Source organism: Priapulus caudatus, unplaced genomic scaffold, assembly GCF_000485595.1.
Source record: "Priapulus caudatus unplaced genomic scaffold, Priapulus_caudatus-5.0.1 Scaffold3014, whole genome shotgun sequence".
NCBI classification, from domain to species: domain Eukaryota; kingdom Metazoa; phylum Priapulida; class Priapulimorpha; order Priapulimorphida; family Priapulidae; genus Priapulus; species Priapulus caudatus.
Genome location: NW_014580075.1, coordinates 4,837 through 16,786, shown reverse-complemented (window position 1 = coordinate 16,786; position 11,950 = coordinate 4,837). Strand labels below are relative to the sequence as shown.

At 48.0% G+C, this 11,950-nt stretch overlaps 1 protein-coding gene across 1 annotated transcript in view; it reads left to right on the top strand.

Annotated features, from left to right (window-relative positions):
• The window catches only part of LOC106819237, a 16,603-nt gene that overhangs the window by 3,983 nt on the left and 670 nt on the right, over window positions 1-11,950 (top strand). Inside the window, exon 3 of the mRNA XM_014823883.1 lies at window positions 11,687-11,950. This exon is cut by the window's right edge and continues 670 nt beyond it. Within this exon, the coding sequence (XP_014679369.1) occupies window positions 11,687-11,878 (192 nt within the window). The 3' untranslated portion in view covers window positions 11,879-11,950. The remainder of the gene's footprint in view (window positions 1-11,686) is intronic.

Here is an 11,950-nt window from a genome sequence, read left to right as displayed (position 1 = left end):
ATGGGGTAATGTCTGGGGGTATTGTTCGGCGGCTAATTGTCCGGGAAGGTATTTGTCCTGGGGTATTTGTCCTGACACCTTATATATAGAGAGAGAGTGAGAGAGAGATAAGAGATAGTAAAAATATATACTATAAATATATATGGTGTCTTTATATTTTCTATGGATACAGTACAAACAGGTTACATATGCTGACTATAGAAACAATACTAGTTAGACTATTATTTACTACTAGTTACTATTAGTTAGACATGCACCTAGTTGGACTAGAGTCTCTATAATTTTCTATGATGCTGATGGGTGGCTGTATTGATGACAATATACGACTGTGATGTTACAATATTTAAATATTAACATTTAATATAATATATATATATTATATATATATATATATATATATATATATAGATATATATAGATAATATAACTAAACATAAATATTATAATAATAAAAAATAATATAATATAATATAAATAGTGAATAAATATAATAATCTTTAATTTTATAAAATTAAATATTTAAAAGGTCAAAGTAGAAAATTCGCAGCGAACTTTTATATATACTTAAATCTACATCGCCGAGTATGGTGCCGAGATGGTTACGGATATTTTTATTCAAATTCATTTTATTTCAAGTCATTTCATCAAATTCATTATTCATTTTCATTTTAAATTCATTTTCATTTTTCATTTCACATTCATTTTCATTTCAAATTCATTTTCAGTGTCATTCCAAATTATTTTCATTTCAAATTCCATTTCATTGTCATTTCAAATTCATTTTCATCTTTCTTTCATTTTCATTTTCATTTCAATTCATGTTCATTCATTTTCATTTTCATTTCAAATTCATGTCATTTTTATTTTCATTCAAATTCATTTTCATTTTCATTCCAAATCAATTTGCCGATGAAAACTGGCGGTGCCGAGATGGCCTACGATCATTGGTGGGCGGAGTGACGTCAATTGCCCTCTTAGTGCCGGAAATCAACAACGAGAAACAAACGCCAACTCCATGAAAAACACACATTTTACTCATTAATCTCAATATAATTGCCAATTCTTTGTGTAAATGTGTTATTTTCATCTTCATCTTAAAGTTATTAAGAGGTCTCGAGCTCTGCGTAATAACACATACGTACTACGTACGTACTGCCCAACATTGCCGTACTGGTACTATAGCCATCTTAGTAGCTGCCTTTTGTTTCAAGTCAGGCGGACAATACGTTGGGATTGATGGGCAACCAGGAATGATAATCATTAAGGTTAAAAAATTATCCATTGCGGAAATGAAAACTTGCTTACTATATATCCCTTGCTCTCGCAATGAGTGCGCTCCAAAAGATAATAAGAAGAACACGACGTTTCGCTGTGCCTACTGCAACACCGTCAGCGTTAGATGCGTCGAACGTTGCGCAGTGATGGTTATATATATCCCTCGGTTGGATTGAGCGGTACAACTGCTGGACAGGCGCTGCTGTGATTGGCTGTACTGACGCATTGCTGTTTCTTACGCCGATGCCCGGCCGGCTGGCCTGCCAGGTCTCCCGCGTCTAAATCGTCTGGCTAGCGTTGGCCGTTAATCTCACCTGTTGTCAGGATCGGACGTCGTTTGCCTACCGCTAAACGTGTGATTCATGCCGGCGTATCGTTGACATCCAGAAATTGCAATAATCAACCCGTTGTCTCTGCTTAAGTTGTTGGGCGGAGACGAAGTTAATGGCTTCTTTTACCCGTCCGTGTGTACCAGTGTCGCCCTCTGGGCGAGCACGTATCCCTTCCCAGTCAGGTTGGTGCGGTCCCCCCATGCGGTGTCGGCCACTGCCTGAGTTGTCAGCGTTCGAAAGCCAGCCTAACATCCCTCTTGTCCGCTAATCCTTTCGCCCCTATAGGTCCGGCCTGTTTCACGCATATAGCATCGTCACACCCTTGACAAGCGATGTTTATACACCATGCCGTCGCGTCTGTGTTCGGGCCGAACTGATCCTTTGGCTACTACATGCTTGCGCCAGTGTAGAGCTCTGCAGCGGAACACGGTCGAAACACCATGCGTTCTCTAGGCGGCGCTTCAGCTGCTGGAACCCGCTCTATAGAAGGGTAAAAAGCACCGTAAACGTCTTATAATCCTTCGCGCCACTGGCGTTGCTGAAGTTTTTTGTGGTGAACGATAGATGAAACCGCGTGGCGTACCCAGTTCTTCACCGAGGGCATCCCGGACGTGCTGCCCGGCATCAAGTTGTCTGTTGTCGGGCTGCGAACTATGCGTTCCGCTCTGTCAAAAAAGACATTTCACTAGCCTCTCTTCACAGAGATGGGTGCCATGCCGAATCAAAACCGCCGTATGTAATGTCTGTGTGAGTGTCCGGCTTTCCTGTAGCACTGAGGTGAAGCGACGCCGTTGTCAGGTCTGGTGCACTAGTTTCCAAGCAGCTATCTTCCCTCACATTCTGCTCCTCCGCCTGTGAACTGGCATGGCATTGCTTGGCGGACTGATCATGTGTGTCGAGCAGCCGCTTCTCCGCTTCATGCATTAGCGCGACTATGATGAAACGTGTCATCAAACGCTATCTCTTCCATACCGCGGTTTGCAAGAGGGGACAGGTGCAGCTAGAGCTTCCTGTTCAAAATTCTCCAGGTACAATTAGCGCCACCACCCGGGCCCGAGACCGGGCTACCCATGGCTGCCCCCCTCCGTCTGCTCGTAGCTACGAGCGTTGTACGAGGAAGTATGCTGACCGTAGCGACGAACTCGAGGAGCTGGTGTGACTTGCTCGGGAGAGAGAGCGGTGCGGGCTGTTAGGCTGTTGTCGCCTGCATCGCGATTGTAGGGCTGTCTGGCATCCACCCCCTATACGCACTTAGTGACAGCAGATACTACGTCGCAACATATCAGTAGTTTCACTCCTCACAGATAGGTTTCCTCTGCGATGTACTCTGCAACCCACTGGAAGTTAGGCACTGTATGCTCACTGTCACCAGTGAAGTGGGTGACAAAATCTCTGCTAGCGATGCTTGGAGAGATGGTATGCCAAAGAGCCTACGCCACGACACTATAGCGGCGTAGTGGTGTTGTGGGTTATGGGATCTTCAGCGAACCGTATATCCTGGTGCGCTTGCTTCTGCGTTGGCCTCAATTTCAATAGACGTTGACTCATCCAATTGCGTATCTTCTTCTTCAGGCCTAGCAACGCTGCTAGTGGTTTTCGCGTACATACTGTCTGTCGGGATCTTTCTTCAGCTTACGATACGGGCCAGCTGTACCCCAAATCCAAGATCTAGTACGCCCAAAGGATCCAGCTGAAACACAGAACGCCGACGGCGATGGTGTATAACATCCTTGTCAAGGGTGTGACGCGAAATATTTTCCATTCGGTTTGAAACAGTCCGACCTATAAAGCGCGAAAAGGATACGGAACACAAGAGGGATGTTAGCTGCCTTCGAACCGACAACTCAGCAGTGGCGAACACGCATGGGAGAACCACCCACCAACCTGACTGGCCGAAGGGACTACAGTGCCTCGCCCAAGAGCGACACTGTACACACGCCGCAGGTAAAAAGCAAGCCATTAACATTCGTTCTCCGCCCCAACAACCGTTACAGAGACAACGGGTTAGATAATTCCCCAATTGTCTAGGATGTCAAACGAATACCCGCCATGAATCACACGTTACGTAGGCAAACGACGTCCGCACCCACAACAGGTGAGATTACAGCCAACGCTTAACCAGACGCATTACGACGCGGAACGGCAGCGCGCCAGCCGGCCGCGCACGGCCGCAAGAAACAGCATGCCGTCAGACAGCAACTCACAGCAAGCCGCCTGTCCAGCAGTTGACCGCCTCAATCCAACCGAAGGATATATATAATAAAGGAGTAGATGAAGACTATGAGATTCTCTTTCATCTACTCCTGATATAATCGCACTCGCAACGTCGACGCACACCTCTGACGAAGTGTTGCAGTAGCACACGAAACGTCCGTGTTCTTCTATTATCCTTTTGGACCACCCATTGCCCGAGACAAAACGGCAGATAATATAGTAAGCACGGATAAAATCAATGTCGCCACGTTTTAGTACATGCTATCTCCAGGATGCGGGGGGTACACGAGGCAAACGATGTTGTACGATGCTAGCGGATGTTACGTGTACGATTTGAGGCGCAAGATTCGGTTGGGTTACGCCGTAGTAAATCGTAGTGATCTAAGGCTAGAAAGCACGACATTTCCTTGTTTATTGAAGTCACACCCCTTTCCTATTATCTACTCCTGATATTATTATATAAATATAGATGTGTTGTGTTGTGTGTGTGTTGAAGCGCACACGCTACGCAGGGTGTGTGTGTGCTGTGTGGTGTTGGTATGCGTGTTGCTGTATTTGTGTGTGGTGTGGTGTGTCTGTCGATGTGTGGCTGTGTGTTGTGTGGCGCGCGTGGCATCCTGTGTGCGTGCTGGGCTGTGTGGTGTGGTGGCGTGCGTGCGTGCGTGCGTGCATGTGTGTGTGTGCACACATGCGTGCGTGCCTGCCTGCGTGCGTTGCGGGCCTACGTGCCTGCGTGCGTGCGTGTAATGGGTGTGTTGTGTACTAAGCGCCAACCAGAATATTACGAATATTCTTATTGGCATATAATTATTATACCGCTACGTGACTAGCTGATATAGGCTGTAACTGTGCTATAGAAAAACCATGAATGCATTGCACTTGAGGAGTGCTAGAGAACCCGTACTGTGTATATCTGTGCAATTGTGCGTGCACGTGGCCGTACTCTGCGGCTGCATGTGTCGCCGTCCGTGGGCTGGTGCCGTCGCGTCCGACGTGCCGTGCGTCCGGCGGGTGCCGTGCTTCTGCCGTGCTGAGTGATCCCCAACGCGCGTGCGTGCGTGCGTGCGCCCACCGCCCGACGTCGTGAATGTCAACATAAAAAATTATGCGCGACATGCGTTGCGTGCCTGCGTGCCGTTGCCTGCCTGCCTGGCCTATGGGCGTAACTGCGTGTGATTGCCCATCACGTGTTGCTGCGCGTCACGGCGCCAATGTGATCAGACAGCACATCTTTCTCGCTATCTCTTCCGCTCTCCGTGCCTCGCCTCTTCCTCCCGTGTTGCCCCAGTGATCTACGTGTTACACCCGTGTGTACGTCTGTGTGTGATGATAGTTGACACGTACGAGATATTCATCCCGTGAGGCTACGTGAGACGGAGATTTGCACTGCTGTAAACACAAGCAGCAGAGAGAAGGTATTGTATTGGTATTTACACCCAACCAAGCAATGATACATGATTAGCGTGTCCGGGGGTCAGAGCTATTTAGATAGCTGCTGACACCTACCGCTCTTGTACTAGCAGTAATTGTATTTCAAACTTAAAAGATTTTGATCAGGACGTGAATATAGAGAATTTTATTTTATATTTTATTCGATTTCTATTTGCTTCGTTGTACCTGTAATATAATTTGTATTCTTGTGACAGTCGTTTGAGTTGACTGCGGGTGTCATGAGCGCTGCTATTTTATGCACACTTCGTTGGACACAAGCATCAGCGGGAAGAGCGTGTAATATAGGCCTAACGTGCTGGACACAAAACAGAGCGCATACCGTTGATAGACAGCAGCGTATACGTAGAGAGTGCATGCGTAGTTGACAACCGTCACGAGACAAGATGTCCGAGTAAGTATCCACCGTGATGTAATACACCGCCAACACATATACGTGTACTGTGTATTTGTATATTCACGCATGTGTGTGTACGTCTGTGCTGCCAGAATATGATCATATATAGAACTTGTACGTCAAAGAGCTATATATAGCCTACTCTCAGTACTAAGGCCGCGTACAGTTTGCCGCTGGCGGCGCTTATTGCGCAAGCGGCTAGAGTACTAGAGACTATATATATAAGCCTATATATATGCAGGCATTTCGCGTCGTGTTAGCATGTATATCAGGGGCTTAATAAGGACAAATATGTTCATTATTAAACCCTTGGATTATAGTATATTATATATATATATATATATATATATCAGGAGTCTATTATTATATTATATATAATATATATTGATAGACTCCTGTATATATCAAGAGTACATAATAGAATATGTAGGTATTATTGTACCTATATATTACTATTATTTACTATTATGTTCTATTATGTACTCCCTTGATATATATATATTAATATATAATAATATATATATAATATATATATATATATATATATCTAATAGTAATAGTACTTTATTATCATAGTTATTATTATTATCCATCGTATTATAGGTCGCCTGCTTTACTGTGTAATTTCATGTAGAGCAAATTTATTAATTGCAATGCGTCCTCGTTCTGTGTGTGTGTTGTGGTGCGTGCGTGACCGTGGCGGGGTGTGGTTTGCCGTGCCGTTGCGTGCGTGTAGGCGTGTGACGTGCGTGCGTGCGTGCGTGCGTGCCCCACCGTGGAGTGTGTATGCTGTGCAGAAGAGAGAGAGAGAGAAGAAAGGAGCCGAGAGAGAGAGAGAGGCGATAGAAAATGCGTGCGTGCAATGTCGTGCGCTGGCACGTAGCTCGCGCGCGTGGTGCGTGCGGGCGTGCGTGCTGCGCGGTGTGTGCGTTGTGTGTATCATGTATATCAGGGGGTTAATAATGACAAATATGTCATTATTAACCCCTCATGTAGGCCCCCTATATGTTATTATATCAGGTGAATGTACCGGAACTGTAGGAACAGCGATGGATAATCTCGACAATCTCATACGCAGAGTTCCGGGTCTCTCTTCTCTCTCTCTCCTCTCTCTCTCTCTCTCTCTCTTCTCTCTCTCTCTCTCTCCTCTCTCTCTCTCTCTCTCTCTCTCGCTAACGCTCTCCCCCCTCTCTCTTTCTCTCTCTCTCTCTCTCTCTTTCTCTCTCTCTCTCTCTCTCTCTCTCTCTCTCTCTCTCTCTCTCGCTCTCTTCTCTCTCTCTGCTATTTCTCTCTCTCTCTCTCTCTCTCTCTCTCTCTTTCTCTCTCTCTCTCTCTCTCTCTCTCTTTCTCTCTCTCTCTCCTCTCTCTCTCTCTCTCTCTCTTTCGCTATCGCTGCTCTCCCTCTCTCTCTCTCTCGCTTTACCTCTCTCTCTCTCTCTCCCCCTCTCCATCTCGTCGGCTCTCGTCTCTCTCTCTCCTCTCCTCCCCCTCTCTCTCTCTCTTCTCTCTCTCTCTCTCTCTCTCTCTCGCTTTCTCTCTCTCTCTCTCTCTTTTACCTCTATCCGCGCCCAATATCTAACTCATGTACAGTGTACGTGTAGTATATATATACTCGCTATGGGCGGGCGGGCGCACTGAGCCAGCCAGCACTGGAACTACAGCCCTTCGCTCTACCACAGGCCTGAGGCCCCTGTCACCTGTGACAGAGCGAAGGCCGTAGTTCTAGAGCTACCACTCAGCCAGCCGGCCATGTTTATGGGGGGTTTATGTGCGTGGACAGACAGTCCCTCGCACGCACCCGTGCTATGCTAGAGCGAATGCCCTGTTACGCCACTACGGCCCCATCGCTACAGTACGAGTGTATCGATTATGCTGCTAGACGAAACCGCGAGGACGGAGTCTGCGAAACGCCATGCTGATCTCGGGATGCTAGAGGAAAATATATAATATAGAGGGGTGGGTACAGGAGCACGGTGTGCATGGATGGATGGATGACGAGGGTGGGGGGGTGGTGTGGGATGGAGGATGATGGCATGGATGGATGCCATGGATGCGGTGGATGGTATGGATGGAGGATGGATGCGATGGATGCATGCATGATGGATGGATAGATGGTGGATGATGGCATGAGAGGATGGATGCATGGATGGATGGATGGATGGATGGAGGAGTGTGCATGGAGGATGGGAGGGATGATGCATGGATGGGTGGGTGGGTGAATGCGAGGATGAATGGATGGATGGTATGCCGATGGATGCGGAGGATTGATGCGTGGATGGCGTGGGGGATGATGGATGATGGCATGGTGATGGATGGTGTATGGATGGATGACTGGATCGATGGATGGATGGATCCGATGACTGGAGGATGGATGATGGATGGCATGGATGATGGAATGGCATGGCATTGGATGATGGAGCGATGAATGATGCGGTGGGGTGGATGGATGAATGGTATGGAGCGATTGAATGGACTGGATGGCATGGATGGATGGTATGGATGGCATGGCTTGGCGCGGCGCGGCGGGCGGGCGGCGGCGGGCGGCCGCGGCGGGCGGGCGGCGGGGGAAACGACGGACGCGACGGACGGACGGACGACGGACGACGCGAACGGACGAATGGATGGACGATGGATGGATAGGTGTGCGTGGATGCGATGGGCCATCGGATGGATGGTAGGATGGATGGGTGGCATGGATGGATGGAGGGATGGCATGATGATGGTATGGATGGAATGAGGTGCGATTGCATGATGACTTGATTGTATGCATGGATGATGGATGGATGGATGAATGGATGCGATGATGGCATGGATGATGGATACGTGTGCCGCCCCCTGGATGATGGATGGATGGAGGCGCCGGTGGATGGATGCATGGATGGATGGAATGGATGATGGATGGCATGGATGGATGGATGGATGGATGCGATGGATGGCATGGATGGATGGATGCGGATGGATGCGCATGGATGGGTGGTGCGCGACGGCACGACGGACGGACGGACGGACCGGACGATCGGAACGGACGACGACGACGGGACGGATGGACGGGCGGATAGATGGATGCTATGGTATGGATGGATGGGTGGCTCCGTGGAGATGATGGATGGATGGAGATGGAATGGCATGGATGATTGATGGCATGGATGGATGGATGGATGGGAATGATGGATACGGACGCGTATAGATGCATGTATGATGGCAGTATGGAATGGGTGGTGATGATGCGATGGACCATGGATGCGATGAATGATGGATGGAGGATGATGGACTGGATGTGTGGGTGAGATGGATGGCATGGATGGATGAGGATGGCATGGATGGATGATGGCATGTGGATGATTGAGGCATGCGTAGATGGAGATATGGAATGATGGATGGATGGAGTGGTAGGATGGATGGATGGATGCCGAGGTCGATGGATGGATGCGAATGGCGGATGAGAGGATGGATGGTTGAATGAATTGACGGACGGATGTCGATGGATGGATGGTTGAATGAATTGACGGATGCATGGATGGATGGATGGATGGATGGACGCCGACGGACGGACGCGACGACGGACGGAACGGAACGACGGTACGGACGGACGATCATGATGGATTGACGACGGATGGATACCGTAGCGTGCGGTGCGTCGCAATGGATGGATGAGGATAGATGCCGCGGACGGACAAACGGACGCGCATACTCCGCGGACTCTAGCTAATAGAATTTGTGTAACGCTGTGTGTACGTTGTGTGCCATGAGCATTAGCAACTAAACAGTGTACATGTATTTCAAAGTCTGCTTGTTGGCTAGCTCTATGTAGAGTAGCGCGCTGAGTAGCGTCTTATGTCCCCGGTGCTACTGCTCCGCGAAACGTACCCTGGTACGGTCCGTAGTACGCGAACGTACCTGGTACTATCTAATATGCTGGACCGTACCTCGCTATCTCCACTACGAGTCTAGGAAGTCGCTTACTCCCTAACCCTAACCTAACCTAAACCTACACCCTAACCCTAACCCTAACCTTAACGCCTAATCTTAACCCTAACCATATCAAATAGTAGACCAGCGTACGTTCGTTTAGCTGGACCGTACCGCAGGTACGTCCCGGCAGTACCCTGGGGGACAGTGACCCTATGAGCGTAAGTAGCCCTTGTTCCCCACAGCACACCAATAGGCTAGCACCAGAGGCTACCTATTATTAGCATGCTTTTATTTCTGTAGCGCAGAAGTTCGCACTACACTCAGCAGCCGTACAACAGGCGCGCAACCAGGAATGGCCCGTACGAACAGCCGGCTGAGCGGACAGTAGCCACAAACAACCAGGGATGCATAATGCAGCAACAACCAGGCCAACAACCAGGCATGCAGTACGTGCAAACAACACAGGAGTGCGTCAGGCGTGCAGCACCAACCAGGAGCTGCAGTACGTCGCAACAACCGGATGCAGTACTGCAACAGCCAGGCATGCGTATCACCACAGCAACAAGGAGTGCAGCAGTCGTGGTGAGTGTACTTGCACGCGTGTGTGCTGCCTTGCTCCATCACTCACTCACTCACTACCGCTCACTCACTCACTCACATCACCTCACTCAGTCTTCGGATCGCGTACCCCACTCATATGTAACAACCACACAGGATTCCACATCTGTTCTCCCGTCACTGGGTTGCCTCATTCACATCACCTCGTTACTCATATGCTTGCTCGCTCACCACTCATCACTCACGCACTCACACACACCCACTCAGCTCCCTTACTCAATCAAGCAATGCAATCAATCAATCAATCACCTCAAACCCGCTATTTGAACTCTCACTCATTCAATGACTTTGTCACAAATTTCATATGGTGTATATTTGTCAAAAGGTTAGGTTGAATTTTTTTACATGAAAATATATACTAAATGGCACTAAATGTTCCTCAGTTCTTACCTGATAAGATTGATTTTTCAACTAGTTAGAAATCCAAAAAACCTGGGCGATTTCATATATTGATCGTTGAGATTCAATGACTTAAATAATGCTCTCGATATGGCTATGTATGGGTCACGAGCGTTTGTTCACATCGAACAAAATACAAATAACCAATAAAAAGGGAAATGAATCACTCATTTTGCTGTAAAAATGAAAGCGAATTTTTTTTACTTTTATAGTTGGCGGTGACGTAATCACATTTCACGGCACCTAGAAATCTAGGAATAATGTAAGCGTCCGAACCCTGTCGCTCACGCTTCATCTCTTTGTCTCGCCCCCCCCCCCCCCCCCACCTACACAAAGATTATGCTCACTTTGCATGATTAAATAAGTTCTATCGGATCATCTAAAGTTCACATGGCAATAAAGTTTTCTGCGTTGAGTATGCCAAATTAAGTTAAAAATAAACTTACACTGACAGAAAATTTCGTCCATCTCTCGATAGACTTTCGCCGTGTCTGTGTTCCCAGTAAGTGGACGAAAATTTCTCAGTGTAAGTTATGTTTAACTTAATTTGGATCTAAGCTGAGATAACTTTATTAGGCATGCTGTTCACCTTGTATTTTTAGGTTGCTGCAGTCGCCGCCCACATCGACTTACAATGGTGCTGTCCATCCTCAACTGTTTTTCTAGCTTGTGCCTGCTAGTACGCCTGCATCTGTTACTCAACAAGGTACAGCGCCACTGACGTTGACATTACATCATACACACACGCGTGCGCCTATGCACACACAACACGCAACTGGCACACCACACACACGCACATACGCGCAGCCGTGCGCGCGCACCGCCGCACACCACGGCACATCGCACACACACGCATGGCACACAAGCCACACACCACGCACACGACACGCACACACACGCACCACGCACACCACACAAAGCAGTCGCGCACAATACGCTGCGCACACACACACACACACACACACACACACACACACACACACACACACACACACACACACACACACACATGCACACATACACACACGGGTTGGGTGAGGGCAAACAAATATTTTTTTTAATTGTGGCCTTGAACATTATTATTATACAGGTGACAGAGAGGATGGCCAATAACGATCAGGTCGGAGCGCTGGAAGCATCAAGGACGGCCCGCAAGATCAACATCGCCGCCACTGTCGTTGGCATCATCGTCATCATCATCATCGTCACCATCTCCATCATCTACACCATCGTCATCGGCAACGCCATCTCCGACAGCTATCACTACAACGACAATTACTAGAGTGGCGTAGCATGGAATAGATTAGAGACTAGAGTAGAGTTTACGGCCGTGTTCGGTTCGAGTGATGCTGGT